Source organism: Pleuronectes platessa, chromosome 5 (genome assembly GCF_947347685.1).
Source record: "Pleuronectes platessa chromosome 5, fPlePla1.1, whole genome shotgun sequence".
NCBI classification, from domain to species: domain Eukaryota; kingdom Metazoa; phylum Chordata; class Actinopteri; order Pleuronectiformes; family Pleuronectidae; genus Pleuronectes; species Pleuronectes platessa.
Genome location: NC_070630.1, coordinates 8,218,054 through 8,240,152, shown reverse-complemented (window position 1 = coordinate 8,240,152; position 22,099 = coordinate 8,218,054). Strand labels below are relative to the sequence as shown.

The 22,099-nt window shown below is 41.5% G+C and overlaps 1 protein-coding gene and 1 long non-coding RNA gene across 3 annotated transcripts; both read right to left on the bottom strand.

The window, feature by feature from the left end:
- Positions 1-291: 291 nt before the first annotated feature.
- Positions 292-3,655, bottom strand: LOC128439937 (uncharacterized). Its single transcript, XR_008338462.1, has 4 exons — positions 3,516-3,655; positions 2,242-2,378; positions 1,595-1,639; positions 292-1,502 (listed from the first exon to the last, which is right to left on the bottom strand). It is a non-coding gene; the product is annotated as an uncharacterized LOC128439937 (long non-coding RNA).
- A 7,264-nt stretch (positions 3,656-10,919) lies between these two features.
- taok1a (TAO kinase 1a) lies at positions 10,920-19,981 on the bottom strand. 2 transcript variants are annotated; one of them, XM_053422549.1, is made up of 20 exons: positions 19,671-19,981; positions 16,785-17,000; positions 16,514-16,585; positions 16,324-16,425; positions 16,176-16,221; positions 15,952-16,048; positions 15,736-15,849; positions 15,527-15,618; positions 15,259-15,352; positions 15,057-15,138; positions 14,770-14,937; positions 14,448-14,648; positions 14,216-14,344; positions 13,695-13,931; positions 13,463-13,591; positions 13,116-13,319; positions 12,739-12,978; positions 12,371-12,583; positions 12,018-12,200; positions 10,920-11,764 (listed from the first exon to the last, which is right to left on the bottom strand). In XM_053422549.1, the coding sequence occupies exons 2-20, from the start codon at positions 16,914-16,916 to the stop codon at positions 11,234-11,236; spliced, it is 3,066 nt and encodes a 1,021-aa protein (XP_053278524.1). In that variant the 5' UTR covers positions 16,917-17,000; positions 19,671-19,981; the 3' UTR covers positions 10,920-11,233. The 2 variants fall into 2 exon arrangements, with proteins under 2 accessions (XP_053278524.1, XP_053278523.1); XM_053422548.1 differs by lacking the exon at positions 19,671-19,981 and adding an exon at positions 19,450-19,655.
- Positions 19,982-22,099: the final 2,118 nt, after the last annotated feature.

The window sequence follows — 22,099 nt, the reverse complement described above, 5'->3', positions numbered from 1 at the left end:
ATGATTACTCGTGTGTGTTTATATTGTCCAATGCTATGCAGACAGTCGGTTTCATTCATTCTGGTCCAGTGGTGCAGGTTTAGCAGATTGCACAGAGTAGAAATGTTCCTCCAGTTGTTCCCAGGTCTCTCAATGGTTTCCTGCACTGGATGAGGATCAGTTTTACTGTTTCTGAGAAATCCAGAGTCCATTCATAATTCCCAACTCTGTTGTCTATTCACCAAAAGCATGCGTTTAAAAATACTTCAAATGTTTGTCTCAGTTACAATAAGAGATCAAAACTATCAGCAGTTTTTTTTAAAGCAAAGGCTTTAATGAACAGAGGACGAGATGGAATAGAAAAAAAGATAAGACAGACAATATTTCAGGCTTGCAAAGCGATACATATTTATAAGTATTTTAAAAAATACTTGTATTTCATTAAATGGATATGGCATTGACAAATTGTTTCCATTAAATGATACATATGGGGGTTACACTCTCATCCCCACTATTATTTTCCACAATAACACAAATCTAGTTTGCTCCTCTTTGACATAAAATTCCTTGGATCAGATTCCACGGCTTTCAGTCTTATCTCCTTATTTTCATTAGCACACTTGCCGTGGAGATTGCTCAGTTATCACCTGAGCTCAGTGTAGAATGACAACAGAGCAAAATCCATCCACAAATAAAAAACCAGATGTCTCTGGAAGCTCTGGAAAATCTAAAATAGAAATATTGCATCTGTTAATAATGAGCCTTCAAGCTCAAATAATGATCCTCCTGATGCCGTTTGATTTAGTATAGATGAGATCATGGTGTCAAAATTATAAAAATCCTTGAACAATAAACAACTCTTCACAATAATCTTTGCTCTAGGTCCTGACTTACATGAAAAACCCAAGTACATGACTCCACCACCAAAACAATAAGCTCCTTGTTAAGCGTGCATCATCACACATGCACCAAAATATCAGAAAACTGCCGGCAACATTCATACGCCTCATTTATAACAGATTCACTGCAATCTGACGGTTAAAACACAAATTATTGTAAGTTGCTTTGGATAAAAGCGTCAGCTCAATGAAATGTAAAGTAAATATAGCTGCAGACAGTTACAACTGTCATTGCATAGAAGGGTAGTGTGATCAAAATATCATCTCAGTATTACTCTTCAAATGGAGTTCATGAAATGAAAGGACAATGTGATGAACTTTGTATTGCATTTTCTTCGACATTATTTTGCTTCTCGAAAAACCTGAAAGTGAAAATGTTACAATTGGTGGAGGTGACACATTAATCACTGCGGAGCTTCCTGTTCACAGTTGTGCCTTGAGTCATGCTGCACTTCACCACCTATTTTTTTTTTAAGTGGGCCAACATTACTTATGTTAACAAGGGCTGTGCAAAGCAGTGTGATATGTTCCCCTGTCACATAACAGCAGCACCCCCTCCATTACGTGTCTTCCAGTTGACAGCTTGATCTTTTCCTGACTCAGTCTCTGTCTGCATCCGTGTGTCTACTCATTGGAAAGAGAAAAGAGATCAGACCAGGCACACACAGCTCAGATTTCAAAATAAAATATTATAAGGTCAGAGGAAATGTTCATACCTGCTTAACATGTATATCAGTTGTCCAGGATCCTCTGCGAAAACCCTGCAACATTCAAAGAAGGGTTCCATTAAAAAATGATGCTCACTAACCCATGAACTCAACAGTGATTCCGTAATGGACATTGTCCATTAGGTTTTAAGTGTTTTTCCATCCTTCGGTTCATGACAGGACTTGAGGACCCTTAAGGTCTAATTTTGGGCCTTATCAAGGAAATAGATGATGTGTTGCCTTGTCGTGCGTCTCATTCTCCTCTGCCAGCGGAGGTAAGTTATTATTGGGGGAAAGAACACATCGATCACAGGCTGTCTTTGCCTCTAACTGATGGTGATCCAGTCTAACTTGTGTCACAAAGCAGATTGTCACCTGGGTGGGTTATCTCCAGCCCTGGGTTTTCCAATCCAGCTACAGGTGCATTCATGTGAAACTGTCAGGCATGTTAATTACAGGACACACTATCAGCAGCGTGAATGAAACGCTTCAATTGAGTGACAGAAGAAATACTGTAGTCACCTAATTAAATGGAATAAAGCTGTAGAAACACTTCAAGTTGTCTAAGAAAAATAACACTAAAAAGATACAAACAAGTGTGAGAATTACTATAAATAACAATTAGTTTTCCACAACCATAGCAACACAAGTCGTACCCATCTCCCCAGTGGTAAAACCCCCGGTCCTGGTAGAACATGGACAGAAACAGCCACACGCTTATTGTCTCCACCCAGAAGATAACAAACAGGAACCATAGGGACGACAGCAGGACTTCACACAACATCCTGGAGCTCTGTGAGGACAACACACAAACACACACACAGTAGACACTTAAATTGGTTGGCTGAGGAGAGAATGTAAATATGTCCACTAGCAGAGGCATTGCTATTATATTCATGCAATCTCTTTCATGCATCTGGTAGAATTAAAGCGGTTTGAGAAATTTGATTCCTACATAATCCTGCTTTGAACAACTTATTGACGCATGTACGCGGAAAGGGAAAATCACAAATGATAACATCACTTTACATATGACCTGGTCTGATGTCATCTGTCCTTGTCTTTTTCTACGTCACCTTAAATATGTCCTTCTTCCTCAAATATGTGTAACGTCTATAGAAAAAGGCGCTATCAAAATTTAAGTTATTGTTATTATTATTATTATAGTCTATCAACATATAATATAAGCATTTTTAATATCTCTTATATCACAACACAGACTTCCTGCTCTCTCTCATGTGACTGAATCAACCAATGAGAAGCCAGAAAGGCCTCAGACTGGTAAATGTAAATAAGCTGCAGAGGCAGATTCAACACATCATTCCTCCTGTTCTTATGATGCTAGAGTAAAGATTTAAATGTGTATGTTTTGTACCGGAGCACAAGATGTTAAATGCTGCAACACGTCACTAATTTAAACCTGATGTTTGAAAAACTTTGCTACCGTCCACTTTGTGTTTTTAATTTAGCTGTTAAAGGAGAGTTAGCATATCAGTGTCGAGACATTCAAGTTAAATGTCGACGTTTAATGCATCAACAACACGGAACTTTACTTTAATCAGCGACGTTGTTGTATGAAAGGTAAAATAATCCGGTGATAACTTAGCTCTCTAGTTAAAGTCGACACACAAGTAGCAGTGCTAAGCAGCTAGCTAGCTAGCTAACAGCTAATTGTGCTGAATCCTCTTGTGTGTTAGTTTGAGGGCAAAATCATAACGTATTGTTTTTAACATTATTACTGATCACATTTAAACATTTAATCAACGCATCGCTAAAGTAACGATCTCAAAGTTTGAAACGACGCGTTTGGAGCAGATGAAAACACTGGTGCTGAATCCAGCTGTTAACATTTCATCTGTAATAACATACTAAAGGTTGTCTGTTCAGAGGCAAGTGCTGTGAAATAAAAGGTCGATTCCTCTTTACTCACTCAAGTCAAAAGATTATCGAGACGACATTCCTGCTCCACGCTGCTTAAAGCCAAACATTCACTTTGTTTACAAAGATCATCACAAGTCACGTTGCGTGTGTTTCCGCTTCTGGGACCTGTCGGTGACAAGCTCTGGTCCGCGGCCCCTCAGGCGTCCGGACACTCTCCTTTGAGGCCACAGACTCATTCTGCTCCAGGGGACCTGCTGATGTCCTGCAGAGGGACTTATATCTCAGACTTTCTCACCGGGGTCGATGGCACTTCTGTACTTTTTGCCCGATCACCATTTGATTTACACTTACAAATATAAAATCCTTGAACCAGAAATAAACTCTTCACGATTATCTTTGCTCTAGGTCCAGACCTGAACATGACTCCACCAGCAAAACAATAAGCTCCTTGTTCAGAGTGCATCATCACACATGCACCAAAATATCTGATAACTGCCAGCAACAGATTGATTGCTATCTATTGGTTAAAACACAAATATAGCTGCAGACGGCAACAACTGTGGCTGCGTAGAACGGTAGTGGGATGAAAATATCATCTCAGTGCAAGTTCTTCAAATGGACTTTAAGAAATGAATGAACTCGCGACATCCTTTTGCTTCCCAAAAAAAATTAAAGTGAAAATATAAATGTTACAATGGTTGAGGTGACATATTAATCATTGTGGATCTTCCTGAACATAGTGGTGTGTATATGTCTTTTTTTTTTACATATAAATTGTTTTTTATTTATTCTTGCACGAACACAACACAGCAAATTCCTTCTATGCGTGAACCGGCTGGGCAATAAACACAGATTTGGATTACAACACTTGACCACTGCAAAAAAGTGGAGTCGACAGTTTGTGGGGATGGGAGCCGGCAGAGCAGAACACGTGATCCCTACGGCGTAATGAATACGTTACCTCCTGCCTCTGCCTGTGGTTCCAACTCTCAACTAAATAAAGCAAAGAATGTGTTGCTGTTATGCTGCGGCGTTGTGCGTGTGTGAACTGCAGAGAATGTCCGGGGGTCACGGAGTTCCACCGCAGAAAAGCAACTTATGTGAGAACACGAATGTCTGGTTGGGAGCATTGGGACTTTCTGCAGCATGTGAGGGTTAGGGGTAAGAAGATCCTCCAGAGGATTCACAGCAAGCGAGTGGGCACACTGATGAGGTTTCTATTATGAGACTGATGCAAAAAAAACTCACTGGACATTCTCCAGAGTTGACGTCTGATAACGTCTCTAAGCATTAACACATTATTGTGTAGGAGACACTAGCAAATGAGGTGCAGAACACACACACAGACACAAGGCAATTTATACTAAAATTACTTTATTACAGCTGATTTCTGTTCAATATCCCTCTGCCAACACAATAGTAAATATACAAACATAATAGTAAATTTGATCCTATTCTTATTCTGCTTTGTGAATCTTTTTACACAATTTAAATCCACTTTTAGTACTTTACCATCTCTTATGTAACATCTTCATAATCTCTCCGACATTTAACAAGTTCCACCATCTATACATTTTAATACAGGTTATGAGTTGTAGTGGTAATGTGCCAAAGAAGAATACTGACACCTTCAAAGAAATGCAATCTCTTTTCATTATTCGCCTGTCACCACATCATCTGTTCAAGCCTTTTTTTTTACTTTGGGCACAAGACGTGAAGCAACTTGCTTTTTGCCATGTTTCATACGTTTCATGCCTTCCGCCCAATGCTGGGTACGACCATGGAGATGAGACAATGCAGTGGTATCTGGGCTTGGCAACTCGGGTATGGCACAGTGTTTGACCATAGAAAGGATCGCCATGTTCAGTTGCTGATTCTCATTCAGTATCCCATATGCTTACAGTCAGTAGGACTAAATTTGACATCAAAGTATCAGTAAAATAAAAAAAAGTTTAAACAACAAATAAAATCCAGGTTGGTGGGGAGGGTCTTATTACTGACGATGATTGACAACAATATCCAGACTCCCTCACACACACACACACACACACACACAACACTGACAAAAGTGAACAAAACTTGTGCATAAAAACTTAAAGTTGGCATGTGTGGGAGGTTTGTTGGGCCCGATATTGAACGTCTTAGCCTTGGCTTTTGACTTGATGTAAGATTCCAATAATGATAAGCATATCCCCTTTTATAGAATATCAATAAATCAGAAAAGAAATTATGAATTAAACCTGCTGTGTTGCGGTAGCTGGAACAAGTCACTTGGCTTTCAAGAATACAAATTATGGATTTTGGGACCAAACCATATACAAGATGATATAATGCATATTTTCTAGGTAGGGTATATACACACACGGTAAAACTGAAATCCCATCGATTTAACAAAGAGACCCCAACATTTGTGTGTCCTTAAACGTGATAGGAATATATCAGAGTGTGCCATTGAGAAAGAGCCAGCCTCGGAAATAATGGCTCTGAATCCGAGTGGAATGGGGACAAATTGGTCAAATGTTTGCAGAGTGTGTGTGTGGGGGGGGGTTGTGTATGTATGTATGTGTATGTATCTCCACATACAACTTATGTGAGAACACGGATGTCTGGTTGGGAGCATTGGGACTTTCTGCAGCATTTGAGGGTTAGGGGTAAGAAGATCCTCCAGAGGATTCACAGCAAGCGAGTGGGCACACTGATGAGGTTTCTATTATGCGACTGATGCAAAAAAACCTCACTGGACATTCTCCAGAGTTGACGTCTGATAACGGCTCTAAGCATTAACACATTATTGTGTAGGAGACACTAGCAAATGAGGTGCAGAACACACACACAGACACAAGGCAATTTATACTAAAATTACTTTATTACAGCTGATTTCTGTTCAATATCCCTCTGCCAACACAATAGTAAATATACAAACATAATAGTAAATTTGATCCTATTCTTATTCTGCTTTGTGAATCTTTTTACACAATTTAAATCCACTTTTAGTACTTTACCATCTCTTATGTAACATCTTCATAATCTCTCCGACATTCAACAAGTTCCACCATCTATACATTTTAATACAGGTTATGAGTTGTAGTGGTAATGTGCCAAAGAAGAATACTGACACCTTCAAAGAAATGCAATCTCTTTTCATTATTCGCCTGTCACCACATCATCTGTTCAAGCCTTTTTTTTTTACTTTGGGCACGAGACGTGAAGCAACTTGCTTTTTGCCATGTTTCATACGTTTCATGCCTTCCGCCCAATGCTGGGTACGACCATGGAGATGAGACAATGCAGTGGTATCTGGGCTTGGCAACTCGGGTATGGCACAGTGTTTGACCATAGAAAGGATCGCCATGTTCAGTTGCTGATTCTCATTCAGTATCCCATATGCTTACAGTCAGTAGGACTAAATTTGACATCAAAGTATCAGTAAAATAAAAAAAAGTTTAAACAACAAATAAAATCCAGGTTGGTGGGGAGGGTCTTATTACTGACGATGATTGACAACAATATCCAGACTCCCTCACACACACACACACACACACAACACTGACAAAAGTGAACAAAACTTGTGCATAAAAACTTAAAGTTGGCATGTGTGGGAGGTTTGTTGGGCCCGACATTGAACGTCTTAGCCTTGGCTTTTGACTTGATGTAAGATTCCAATAATGATAAGCATATCCCCTTTTATAGAATATCAATAAATCAGAAAAGAAATTATGAATTAAACCTGCTGTGTTGCGGTAGCTGGAACAAGTCACTTGGCTTTCAAGAATACAAATTATGGATTTTGGGACCAAACCATATACAAGATGATATAATGCATATTTTCTAGGTAGGGTATATACACACACTGTAAAACTGAAATCCCATCGATTTAACAAAGAGACCCCAACATTTTTGTGTCCTTAAACGTGATAGGAATATATCAGAGTGTGCCATTGAGAAAGAGCCAGCCTCGGAAATAATGGCTCTGAATCCGAGTGGAATGGGGACAAATTTGTCAAATGTTTGCAGAGTGTGTGTGTGGGGGGGGGTTGTGTATGTATGTATGTGTATGTATCTCCACATACAACTTATGTGAGAACACGGATGTCTGGTTGGGAGCATTGGGACTTTCTGCAGCATTTGAGGGTTAGGGGTAAGAAGATCCTCCAGAGGATTCACAGCAAGCGAGTGGGCACACTGATGAGGTTTCTATTATGCGACTGATGCAAAAAAACCTCACTGGACATTCTCCAGAGTTGACGTCTGATAACGGCTCTAAGCATTAACACATTATTGTGTAGGAGACACTAGCAAATGAGGTGCAGAACACACACACAGACACAAGGCAATTTATACTAAAATTACTTTATTACAGCTGATTTCTGTTCAATATCCCTCTCTCAACACAATAGTAAATATACAAACATAATAGTAAATTTGATCCTATTCTTATTCTGCTTTGTGAATCTTTTTACACAATTTAAATCCACTTTTAGTACTTTACCATCTCTTATGTAACATCTTCATAATCTCTCCGACATTCAACAAGTTCCACCATCTATACATTTTAATACAGGTTATGAGTTGTAGTGGTAATGTGCCAAAGAAGAATACTGACACCTTCAAAGAAATGCAATCTCTTTTCATTATTCGCCTGTCACCACATCATCTGTTCAAGCCTTTTTTTTTTACTTTGGGCACGAGACGTGAAGCAACTTGCTTTTTGCCATGTTTCATACGTTTCATGCCTTCCGCCCAATGCTGGGTACGACCATGGAGATGAGACAATGCAGTGGTATCTGGGCTTGGCAACTCGGGTATGGCACAGTGTTTGACCATAGAAAGGATCGCCATGTTCAGTTGCTGATTCTCATTCAGTATCCCATATGCTTACAGTCAGTAGGACTAAATTTGACATCAAAGTATCAGTAAAATAAAAAAAAGTTTAAACAACAAATAAAATCCAGGTTGGTGGGGAGGGTCTTATTACTGACGATGATTGACAACAATATCCAGACTCCCTCACACACACACACACACACACAACACTGACTAAAGTGAACAAAACTTGTGCATAAAAACTTAAAGTTGGCATGTGTGGGAGGTTTGTTGGGCCCGACATTGAACGTCTTAGCCTTGGCTTTTGACTTGATGTAAGATTCCAATAATGATAAGCATATCCCCTTTTATAGAATATCAATAAATCAGAAAAGAAATTATGAATTAAACCTGCTGTGTTGCGGTAGCTGGAACAAGTCACTTGGCTTTCAAGAATACAAATTATGGATTTTGGGACCAAACCATATACAAGATGATATAATGCATATTTTCTAGGTAGGGTATATACACACACTGTAAAACTGAAATCCCATCGATTTAACAAAGAGACCCCAACATTTTTGTGTCCTTAAACGTGATAGGAATATATCAGAGTGTGCCATTGAGAAAGAGCCAGCCTCGGAAATAATGGCTCTGAATCCGAGTGGAATGGGGACAAATTGGTCAAATGTTTGCAGAGTGTGTGGGGGGGTTAGAGAACGGCCGTTTGTGGCATTTAGAGGAGATGACAGCAAACACATGCATATGAGGCATTTTGATTCTGTACACAAGACCAAGAATATCTTCCAATGTATATATATCCAGACAATTCAACACCACTTGAACTTTTAGAGTGAAAGGTTTGCTAATATCACCATGTTCTGTCAGTTAAATAGTTAGTTTACAAATTATTTTCTTAAAATGTGAGTTTAGTCTTTAAATGTTTTCTTTGATAAAATATACACATATGAACATTTACTTCCAGCTTTGTGATTCGGGGTGGGGTGGGGTGGGGGGAGCATATATCCTTAATATCCATGGATAAGTATTCTTAAAGACCTTTTCTGTATGGAAATGGAAAACCTCACTTGAACGGGGAGACTGTTAAAAGGTTAGAGGGGCACCTGACTGAGCCAGTGATATGTCATCAACCAGAGAGAAAGGAGTTTATTCAAATAGGAACAGTTACAGCTATCAAAGGAATACCCAAGTGCTTTTGCCACATTTATTTGGTACATGGCCGTTTTTCCAGCGTGCGTGTTGACCCCGATTTTACTTCTACACGAATACACTACCATAACATATCATGCGTGTGAGTGCATTATTCAATCACCCTTGTTCCTGGGCTCTGCTGAGATGGTGTGGCATCAATAACATAGGACCCATAACATTTTTTGTGTTACTTAAATAAGCCCCAACATTGTTTTTAACAGTGTTGTAGTTTCTTTGTAGTGGCGAGCCTGCTGTCATGGTCATGACAATTCCTTACGCTTCCTGCCTGCACATAATGAACTCTTCAGTTAACTCAGCTCAGTTTGTTTAATGGAAACTGGAACCAAAACATTTCTTAGAAGCATCCTCCCATCTTCTATTTGCAGAGGAGATAACCAACAACAGCTTACACTCAAACACATTCAGAACACAGTAAAAGCCGCAGAACTAGAAAAAAATGTTGTCACTCATACTGCACTGTCTGCTATCATACACTGGGCTTTTGTCCAAATATGGAAAATTGCCCCTAAAAAAAAAACCTCACAGCACAGGTTAGCTTGACTCCTTAACTTAACAGCGTACGTACCAACAAAACACACACCCACCAGGTGCTTGGCGAAGAGTCTAACGTTAACTCTACATATATTTAGCCGTATAAAGTGCTTTGAAAAAGGCAGCAGTTTTAAAAAGGCACTAAAAAAAAAAAAAAAAATCGACAGGTCAATATTAGGATTGTTGTGAAGGCAAATTTGTCTTTCCCCCCCAACCACACAATAACTCAACATGTACAACCACATTCTCTGTAATGCAGGGGTGTACAAGTTACACCTACATTACAGTTACTGATATGCACGGATAATTTTCTCAAAAATGATTAAGGCTTAAACCAACTCCACTGCATCCACAGTGAACACAAGAACCTGGCAAATCTATCTAGGACCTCTGGACTTAAAATCACTTGTGTTAAAACAGACTGATGAAGTATTAAACTATAAACAACTGGGACTAATTTAAATCAAAGGTTTAAAAAAGGCACTGTAATAGTGTAGCATAAGCCTAGTTTACAGTTAAGATTAGTTTTTGTGGCTTTAAATGAGTTAAATCTCATTTTGGCCTATGATCAGGAGATCAAGTGAATTAAAAAACTAGGATATAAAACTGAGTCGTCCAACTTATCACAATGACCATTACAGCAGGCTCGTATTTCAACAGCAACACCAAAAAACACAGAGCGATGTTTGCTGCAGTTCTCACCAGCATCAGAGGATCGGCCAGTGTATAAATTAAAATGAATAGGGTAATTCGAGGAGGGAGGTACTAAACAAAACTGTGATTGTTTGATACACCACATTTCTAAAGACATAGTTAACACATGTCAAAGACTTTTTAACAGTGTTTCATGTGCAAAATGAGAGCAATGGCTGTTAATAGCATAACACATATTCCATAGGAGAGAGCTGTAAATAAAAACAAAAAGGGAGTATTATGTGTTGACACTCAAACTGCTTATATAACATAGAATTTAAGGATCTGTATGTGTGCCGATAAACTGCCGTGTGGACGGGCTGTGCCTTTTCCAGCCCTTTTGACCTGAGCAACATTTATTTAATCACACATCCACATCTGTACATGGGAGAAATGGAGGGGTGTCACAGAGAGAGACAGAGCAGCGGAGCTCAGCCAATACCCTGCTGCGTTTGTTGGATTCTATCGTCTCCACACTCAATGCTGACTCCATAGCTGACGGGGGATCTATGTGTAGGAGAGGTGTGACCCGTTAGATATTTGAGACGTGACACTGGTACTCCTGCTCATTGCCTGCTCACTGCGTCCCCCTGAGGGTGTCCTCCCCATTGCTTGGGGGCTGTTCTGTACACCTGCACTGCTGCGGGACACCAGGGATCCTGCTGACGGGTGGCCCCACGGTGATGGACTCCCACCTCCCTGCCCCCAGCCCTGCTGCATAGATGCCCCTCCTGGACTGGAGTGATAAGAGTGAATGCTGCCTTGGTGGCTTGAACCTGCGCCTGAACTGCCACTGCCCCAGTGTGGCCCTTGAGAGCTCCCAGATTGGTGGTACTGATGATGATGACTCCAGCCGCCTGAAGCCCCAGGAAAGCTGTTGCTGAGGGCCTCAGGGGAGATGTTTGATAGCACCATGTTGCTGAAGCCCAGGCGCATACTCTCCGAGTCAAAAGCCTCAATTTCTCGGGCTTGACGTTCCAGCAAGCTCCGGATTCGCTCCAAGCGTTCATTCTGCAAGGACAGCATCTCCTCCTCAATCTATGGAAAACAAGAATGTTGTTAACAACATCGTCCATAGTGGTTTTTTCACAGCAGACATTTTGACTGGTCACAGTATAACTTCTTTTAGACATTCACTGGACACTGAGGTTCCTCTGTATTTTCTCCAGATTAACCTAAAAGCTGTGATTGAGTAGTTGGTTTTCAAAACATTTTAAACTTAAATCCTTCGTACAACTATTGTGTCAGACCAGTGTTAATCACCAGATCAGAATAAAGAATAGGAAGCAACCTTCTGTTCGAGCAGGGCCCTCCTGATTGACACTCTCTGTTCCAGGTCCTTCCTCTCGCGTTCATGCTGGGCATCTGTCTGCATCTTGATTTTGCTCTGGTAGGCGTTGAGAAGCTCCAGCTCCTGCTGTAGCTGCATTCGAAGGGCTTGGCACTGAGCCTCCTGAGTCTCATCCAGACGGAGCTGAAGACAGAGACACTTAACGTAAGGGTCCAGGGAATATAATTCAACCACTAATTATTGTGAAATATCCTCTAAAAAGGGAGCAAAATGCAAAATAACACGGTGCATTCATGGTAATTGTCTTTCTACACAATATTAAAAGTCCAAATTCCTGGCAAAGCAAGACTAACCGCCTGAGTTGAGAGCATCTCATTGATGGAGTGGTCATACTGCTCAGCCAAGATGGCGAGTTTGCGGTGCTGCTCCTGCTTTAGCCGTTTAAGGACGGCCTTGTGCTCGGACTTTGGCGTGTTCTCCAACAGATGGTTCCGTAGTGCTTTGTACTGTCTGGTCTGGATCTTACAGGTGTCCTGGAACTGCTTCTTGATCTGTAGCTCTTTGGACTATGTTGAAGAGAAAAAAGGACAAAATTGTGTTTTTCTTCATATTCAAACATCGAACAACACGAATACAAACACTAATTTTCAATATTATCATCATCATTCAAATAAGCTTGTCTATTCAATGTAAATGAACATGCTCAGAAGCTTATTCTAACCTTGAGGCTCTTGGGTTGCTGGCGAACCTCCATGACATGTTTGCGTCGAAGTTCCCTCTCCCTTCTCTTGTTGTACTCCTGCTGATTGTGGAGTTCGGTCTGGTGCTGCAGGCGGATCAGCTCGGCCCTCGTCTTCTGGATGTTGTTGAGCTGGCGGAACTCTAGCTCTTGCATTGACTCGTGGTGGCGGAGAAGCATGGCATGTTCCAAGTCCTTCTGGGTCTGACGCTTGTTTAGTTCCTTATTATTGTAGCCAATGCAAGGACAAAAAGGAAACAACAAAAGAGATAAGGAGGGGCAAATTGAAATTGTTGAGGAACTTATCTATTTTTGTGAGATTTGAAATTCATCAGTACAATGTAGGACAGAGAACTGACCTCTCGTACTAAGTCCTGTTCAACATTGTGGCGAGCAATCAAGATCCTCCGTTTGAACCGGCGGCACTCCAGTTCCAGGTACTGCCTCTGTCTGCGCTGTAGATTGGCCTCCTCCTCTGCTTGGAAGTGTTGGAAGTTTTCTTTCTGCTTGGACAGCCACTCCTGTTTTTCTTTTTTGGGTGTTGACTGGTTTTCATTCAGCTCCTAAAAAGGGCAGAAAGAGCACAGGTTAGTGAGAGAACTATTTTCAAAGAACTGATTAGTATTTATTAGCTATCAGTAAATTAGCTGAAAGACATGCTTACACAGGGCACTATATAAAGCAACAATGCAAATGGTTTCTCTACCTCTTTAAGTTGCTCCTTGCGAAGTTTGTACTCCCGTTTTTGGGATTCGAGGAAGCTGTTGAGCTCTTTCTTCTGCTGACTCTGGATATGCTGCTGGAACTTCTTTTCATCATTGCTAACGGTTTTTGCCTGTTTGAGAAATACATACATTCAATCAACATGATCTATTGCCTAGTATGAGCCACAGCAAATTACAAATTTTAGTGAAGACATAAATAAGCTGAGCCAATACATCTTTCTCCATCGATGCCTGGTGCTTCTTGACGAGTTTCTCCATCTCCTGGGCAAAGCTATTCCTCTGATTCTCCAGCTCCTTGTCCAGTCGGAGTCTGTGCTCATCCATCTCAGCCTTCAGCTTGTTTTCCAGAGCCATCAGCTGCTTCTGGTGCTGCCGTCTCATGCGCTTGTAGCCCAATATCTGCTCCCTTAACTCAGAATCCTGCTCGTGCTCTTTAATCTGGCGAGTGAGCTGCCATAGACAAGACAAAGAATTTCATTTATATTATTGCTGGTTGGGTGTTTTTGAGAGAACAACATTAAAGAGAAGCAACATAAAGTCCATCCAAATGTATAAAAGTTTCAAGCAGGATCACGGCAATCATTTTCATTCTATACATAATTGAATTACTTCTTTCAAACCTTACAGCATTCAATGACTACAAGGAACAACCCAATGAACATTTTCAGTGGGTATGTGAGCAGTTGTTAACCATCTTCTTATTTAAATTGCAGCTATAATGACTGTGTTTTTACCACTGAGGCTGTACGTATTGTGGCAAAGTGCTCGCGGTTTCGTTTTGGCCGTGGAGTTTGTGCAGGTGGCGACTGTTGCTCAGTTGGCCGGGTGTTAGGTTCAGACTCTTGATTATACGCCTCTTCATCCTGAAGGGGACACAAAAGGCACAAGAGGAACAATCAATTAAAACAAACAACTACTATAACCAATTATAAACAGGTTAAACAGGCCAGGACCTGGACTTCTTACCGGTTTGAGGTGTATGACAGAGCTGTTGGACATGACTGTGTGGTCTCCCTCCATGTCAACCTCACTCTTGTCATCACCTGCATCTGTTAGACTGTTGACGGAGCTGCTTTGGGAACTGGCACTGATTGACATACTGGGGATTGATTGGTTGCTCCCGACGCTGTTCACGGTACCTGTCCTACCCACATTGTGTTCTGGCTCCTAAAAATAGGACACATAGCAGACAGTGAGACGGTTACAACAAGGCTGTCTGATAACATCTGTTTAAACACTGACAGCCTCGCTAAACTGGAGATGCAGGTTAGAAAAAGTCGAGACAGACCTCGTCTTCATCTTGTGCCTCAGTTGTGGGGCCATTGTGGGCTTCCTGGAACAAGAGCTTCTTCATTTTGCGATACTGCAGATTGTCCAGCTCCCGCACTGCATCCTTTGTCCGATTTATCAGGTCCATTAAAACCGATTCTGGTCGTTCACGCTGGACAAATGCATGCTGGGGGAAGGACACAGAATACACCTCTTGCATTAAAATCCTGAATTCTACTGTGTCTATAAGGGTAAGCCGTTAATCATAACATACCTGAATAGAATTAGAATAGTTTTGATTCATACCTTTAACAGCTCCTCGGAGTTGGGCCTATCCTGGGGAAATTTCTGAAGGCATGAGTCTACAAAGTTTCGGAAATAATCCGTCCTAAAATTGAGAGATGAAATTTCGGCAAATTTATACAATTGTTTCTATACTTTGTTGTATTCAGTCTTAAGGATTTAAGAAACAAGAAATCAGCTGATAAAATTTGTATTCTTAACTCACCATTCACTAGACAGCAGCATGGGGCTCTCATTCTGTGCTATATGGTATAAGGCACTCATTGCATTCATGTTGAACAGTGGAGGTTTTCTCTCAGCTGCAGGTTACACAGAGGAGTCGGATAAGAAGAACATTTTTAATTATGAGACAATGAGGATCAACATGTATCAATATTTAACATATTAAAGGAGCAAAACTCTCACTGGCTGTGAGATGTTAGTAAAATCATAGATACATGTGGATGCAAGGAATACAAAAACAGTGACTGTACCTAATTCAATGCAGGTTATTCCCAAAGACCAAATGTCCACCTTTCCATCGTATTGACCCTCGTCCATAGCTAGAATGACTTCTGGGGCCATCCTGAGAAAACAAACACACACAGCACAATCAAAATAAGTAAATTGAAATTTAACAAAAAAATATTTTCAAACGCTCTGCAAGGAAACTTTAATATACTTATATCATTTTGTCGCGTACCAATATGGAGTCCCCACAAAGGAGTTGGCAGGACAGGCAATGGAGGCAGAACCAAAATCTGCCAGTTTAACCTGCCCTGGCTCTGTCAGCAAGATGTTTCCTGCTTTGATATCTCTGTCAAACACAGAACAACAACATGTTAAAGCTGCAAACAATAGACAGTTGGCTTGAGGGCACTTTATGCCAAGCACGCGCCTAAACACTCGAGACACTCACCGGTGGATCAAGTTATGGGAGTGAAGATAAGCCAACCCTTGAAGAGCACCATGGGTAATTGCAGCTATTTCAACTTCTTGCAGAGGTTTCTTGTGAACTGGAGGGGAACATTCACAGACAGTGATGTAAATCCAGAGAGAGGTAACAAGGTTTACATTGAAAAGGGAGTCTACCCTCTCAAGTCATGCAGCAAAGATCACAAGTTTAAACGATTTTCAACTCACCTTCCAACAAATCCGAGGCAGAGCCGAGACAATACTCCATAACCAGCTGCAAGGAAATAAAGAGGGGTCTGTGTGAATGCATTTTCTTTTACCTGGCAGTATGTACAACAGTGTGTCCGTCATCACTGACACTCGTGGTGAATCTTACCCAGGCTGTGTGCTCTCGCAGGTAACATCCTTTATACTCTATGCTGTTTGGGTGTTGTATGCTCTGCAAGAATTTCACCTCCTTGATTATGTCTTGCCATTTCTGTGAAAACAGTTAAAAGCAGAGCAATATATTAACAACTGACATAATAAACATGGTTACAACGACCTATTAACATGAGATAGCATACCTCAGTGGACTGCTTTCCACTATAGGACATCTTCTTGATGGCCACCACCTCAGTTGTCCGTGAATCACGTGCCTGAGTAATGAGCAACATTACAATTAAGTGGGATTGTCACCTTCATTATATCAATGATGATGATCTCATTGCCACAGACATCATGATAACACAATCTGCTGCTTTTACAGCACAAGTCTCAGTTAGCTGGCTGACATAAAAGCCATCAACGCTTTTAACTGCTGAGGCAGACTTGAACCTTATATTGAGAAATACTCACAAAATACACTGCACCGAAGCTTCCATGTCCGATCTCGCGCAGATCTGTGAAGAGCTTTTCCGGGTCCTCCTTGTAGAAGAGTTCAGCTACGTCGGGGTCCTTCAGGCTCCCCGCCCGACTGCTGTTGGGCATAATGGGGAGTTGGGGGGCGACAGCGACTTGAAAGCCCCCACCGATGTCTCATCTGCAGGACAGTGGTCTCATATGTGTTCAGAGCTAAAAAGCACAAGGGGAAGCAAAAATGAGTACAGTGAAGGAGATACAGCAACAGCAGAGTGGTACAATGTGCTCCATAAGTGGTGTCTGGATGTTTTGGAGCAAGATGATCACATTTTCTACCTTAGCATGTTACGGTTTATGTTATATGTAATATTCAAGTATAACTTCAGGTCTGTGAAAGTTCATGCTTGCAACAACAGAGTCTATTAACGACAGCGAGAGGAGGCGACAACACCGACTGAACCATGATGTCAGGTGCAAACGTGGAGAACGGGCAGTTAGAAATCCATAAGTAGCAACAGATAAGTCTCCTGTTTCCATAGTAACAGCAACTCCAGCGAGGAAAGTAGTGGGCTGCGTCCTAACAACCTCCCCTCACACCTTCAGTGACTGGTATGTGGACAGATAGATGTGTTGAGGATACAAAGAACCAGCTCGAACAAAGAAACCAAGGTAACAACACACTGCTTCAGTGGGAGACGGATGCCGACTCTGAAAGGAAGCATTCCAGTGACAAGACTACTTGTTAAACCTGTAAGCACTTGGTAAACACAGATTCTTTAACATACCAAACATTAGCCATGTAACCTTCCTTCAAGTGATCAAGAGTGAGTTCACCAATATATAAAAAAACCCAACAAATTGCCAATAAAGAAACTCACAGCCACATCTAAATCTAATGCAGATTCACCATAAAAACTTAATGTAGTAGGTAATCAATCAAAAAATACAATAAGCACCTGTCATTGCGAAATATTTTCCTTTGAGTGTTTAAAAAATACTAAGAATATAATCTAGGGCTCCCTACATGAAACAAGTCAATATCATCATCGATAACACTAGGAATTTAAGAAAATTATTTTATTTCCCCCTTTAAACTCACAGAAATTCACAAAACATACCTTGTGTCAACAAATTCACCATCAGACTGAAATTGTTTAACCATTTGCTGCCTATAAAAAAAATTGTTTGTTACACAACTCCCCTGCTGTAATACAGATGTAGACTGTAAAAGATCACTGAGGAAAGTTTACTGAGTACATGCGGCTCAGATGATCCGCTGCAAACAGATGCAGAGCTGACGCTGGAGTCACAAGACTTCTTTCCCAGCCTGGGAGAATCAGCCCCCAGTTGAAGCAGACGTCTTTTGTCTCACAACAACACTGAACAACTCACAATTCCACAGAGATGCAGGCACGGCCGTGAAATAAAGCCTCATTACCATGTGGGACTGTGTGCCTCTTTATTGCCATTGTTCGGCACTACATTGTCGCTCTTGAATGAGCTTTGTTGTCATATGTCATGATGGCATTTTCGACCATGGACACGTGAGCACAAAAGTGAGTGATGACAACTGATACCTTCATAAAAAACACCCTTTGCGTTCCAGCTAGCACACACACACACACAAGAAGAATGCAGCAAGACAGGACAACAAAGCTGGAGGGCTGGAATTCCCAATGTATGCCCTCATTGCTCTGCATTTCTCAGCATTTCCTGTTCGCTGTGGGGAGGTAGGACTGGGCCTTGGGGAGCATTTGATGATTATATGTCTCTTTGCTTCACAACAGTGACATTTCCTCAGTCGTGCAATGCAGATTTGGACACAGTCAAATACAGGTTTAGTACTTCCATATCATTCAGATGACTTGTCCTTCAAAGCCATCAGTGATGTAGGATCAGTTCAGCCATTCCCTGAAAAACTGGATCTCACTGTGACACCCAACTGTGTTTCCTCAATCTTTTAACCAGCCCTGTCACAAGCTCAAAACCAATCGACAACAAGCCTAAGTAGGTTTATGAACATTGATAAAGTGGGAATCAGGCCTAACCAACGTGAGGGCAGATAGACACACATTAACACAATAGCCTGACAAATCCACACCACCATAAACTGATCAGAGTCTCGCCTGAGATCAAACCCACCCACCCAACCACCACTGTCATATGGAGGGAAGCAGCCCAGCCTTACCTGCTGCGTCTCATCCCACCTTACCTGTTGGCTGGCTAACTCTTCGCTGGAGTTACCACACGAGTGGGATTACCCGGAGCTCTTAGTGGGGATTTAGTAGAAAGTTGTCACTTTCCAGCAGCTGCCTCCAGTCGCTGTCACACAACAGAGCTAAACTTACACGGCCCCCCCCTACCACTGAAACGTGAAAGACCCCACAACACCACTGAAACGTGCGCACACAAGCCCCAACTGGACCCAGCGTTCCCTGGAAGTGCTAGCCTCACAGCAAAAGTTGACGCTAGCTAGGCTAAGTTACGTGTCATATGATGAAACCACCCGGGCAACACGCACACGACCCGGGGACGTGGATAACCGAGCGAATCGTGGGGAGTTAAACCGACCTCATGGGCCATTTCCCCCGAAACTGCCACATTAGCGGGCTAACCTGTGCGATGTTTGCTAGGTTAGCTTAGCCAGCTAGCTGAGACTCACCCTCCCTTGACAGGCCAGGTTTCAGCGCCTCGGATAATGTCGGTAATTCAAGACAGTTCGGGGGTTATGAGAGTCTTCCGCCCGTTTCATGCCCGCCCCGACACACGCTGGATCCTTTGCGGGGTTTTGGTCGCTGTCAGTCGGCTACAGCGCACTGGAGTCGTTAATTATCACAGCTTTTAAAAAAAAAAAAAAAAAAAAAAAAAAAAAAAGATCCCCACCCTTGAAGTATCTGGGGAGCCGGAGTAGTCGAGTCCCACTCCCAGGCAGGTCCAAAGATGGCTGCCGAGCGCTCCGCCGCCGCCGCCGCCTCCCTTCGTGGAAACACGTCGGGGGAGAATGTGAGGGAAGTTCAAACCGCGCAGAAACACCCATAAACAGGGCGAGGAAGGCTCCGCGGGGTCCTCGTAAAACAAGGTAGGCTGAAGCTAGCAGGCCGCCATGTTAACTTAGTTGTTTAGATTCGCTGTAACTCCGCTCCGAGGTCCGTCCTCCCTCCACATTCTGTGAACAGCAGTTCCGCCCTGACTGTGGCAGTAAACTCTCTCTGACCCAACATCCAGAGGCGGGGACACCGGACTATACATTTAAAATAACGCTTAAACTATACATGAAAATCAATGCTGGACTCTTATGAATGTTATTTTTATTCACATGTTTTCTCTGTCCATTATGTTTATTATTTTTATTTAAATTCCTGACTGATCCATGGAATATGTGACATAAAAAACACTTCACCTTTCAAAAGATAAATACTTGCCTGTAAACATTGACTTTTCATAAAAAGCTTGTTCAACTGTATTACCGAACACAAAAGGTTCATATCTATAAAAGAACAATGAGACACAAACAACAGCGTGCAAATATAATTGTAGCAGCTCACAAATCCAAATTTATTATCAAGGCCTTTGTTCCAGTGTTTCCAGGAACAAGAGCAATATTTCCAGTCACTGTGTCGAGGCTCAGTTAAGACCATCAAGATAACATTTGTAGAATCAGTTAATCGACTCAGGAAGTTGACAGCGTGGAAAGTAGGAACATTACAGAAGAAGATTCTAAAGAAAGATTCTAAAGGCATCATTAAAGGCCGCCCTCGTCAAAAATACGTGTAATTTGTTTATTTAGCTATTAATACTCTAAACATTAGCAGCTACATTTTTTGTTGATCAACATATTGTTCAAGAAGACCCTGATTTTGGGGGAAATATATGAAAATGCAGGTGATCATTCTCCTTCTACCACCTCCACTGAGTCCCGGGACCGAGTGGCCTTCAGTGTGTCCAGTCTCATCCTGTCAGCAGTTAAGATGACAAAATGTTATCAGAGGTCTTCGGGTGCAACCAATAATACCTGAGGCTCCTTATCAAATATACTCTGATATACTCTGGTCCTTCTTATAAAGTTTTTGTATATGTTTGGGCATGTAATGTTGTTTGGTCTGTTATTTGCACGTCTCTTTCTGCCTGTAATGTACTTAATTTATCAACACTGGACAGGAAATCTGGCATGTACATGGTTACTCTCAATTTCCCCCCCCCCCAGCAGTGATTCACCCACAGTGTCTGAATGAGGTATCACAGGCTGTTCCTTCCTGTAGCTGTTCTACTTAACTAGCACCTCTGCTCCCATGTCGACCACATGCACCTTATAAATATCTCACTCTGGCTATCAAGTAATTTAACTGTGCTATAGTCATTTTCTGTCAGTGCAATTTCAATATGATATGTACACTACCATTACACTATATATATTCTGTTGATTTATCTTATGTTACATTCACTTGCACTTTCAATTGAACAGTTCATCTCCTTCTTAGCCATCATCAATGATACAAATGAATTTAGTGTTGTATTTGATTTTTTGCTTGTGTAAGTATTGAAGGAAAAATTGACTTACTGCTTTAATGTTTATGAAAATGTGACATTTGTATTCACCGGCACCAACGACATCTTGTAACAGATATAACTTTATTTACTTAATCTTTGCAATAAAAGATCCATCAACTCATGTTGTTGTCCTGCAGTGGTTCATAACACAATTCAAACACACCGTCATTTTCACAGGATAATACTCTACTTCCATGGTCACCACCAGGGAATTCACCAGTACAAGTGCATGTATTCTACTGTTGGTTCCACTGGAACATAGTTATGTGACCTGCCCTGGGGATCCTTGAAAGTAGTCTTTGTTGTTGAGGGGCCACAGAATGAATCTCAAGGCCTTCCACTGTATTTTCCTGACGATTCAAAGCAGAAAGATCACAAGCATCTCAAACCACATGGCACAACTGATCTTCAGATCAAGACGTTTCAATAATAAACATTAAATTCTTCCAAATATCGGGGACATTTCCTTTCCTGATTATCTGCTGCATTAAAGCTGGTGATCTGAGGCTGAGGTGCAAGAAGGTTACTTACATCATACTTGCGGGCTCCTCCATCAGCAGACAGAGGGTATGCCATGTTCTCCCTTCAGGCAGGGCATGATAGTCAGCTATTGTTTACTAATAGATTCTCTGCTGGTGTGTCTGTGCATGATGTAACAGTGTACAGAAGAAACCCCTGTGGCCAGCCCTTCAAGTTCAGCCTCCCTCTTCATCTGCATGGTAACAGGCTGCACAATGGGCCTTCTTTCACAGAACACATGTGGT

Excerpts from the sequence above, each read along its gene's own strand:
- taok1a (XM_053422549.1), bottom strand. The coding sequence starts at position 16,916 with ATGCCCAACAGCAGTCGGGCGGGGAGCCTGAAGGACCCCGACGTAGCT. Across the intron at positions 16,222-16,323 it reads TGCGAGAGCACACAGCCTGG|CTGGTTATGGAGTATTGTCT; the intron begins GTAAGATTCACC and ends ATTTCCTTGCAG. Across the intron at positions 16,049-16,175 it reads TGCCTCGGATTTGTTGGAAG|TTCACAAGAAACCTCTGCAA; the intron begins GTGAGTTGAAAA and ends GTTCCCCTCCAG.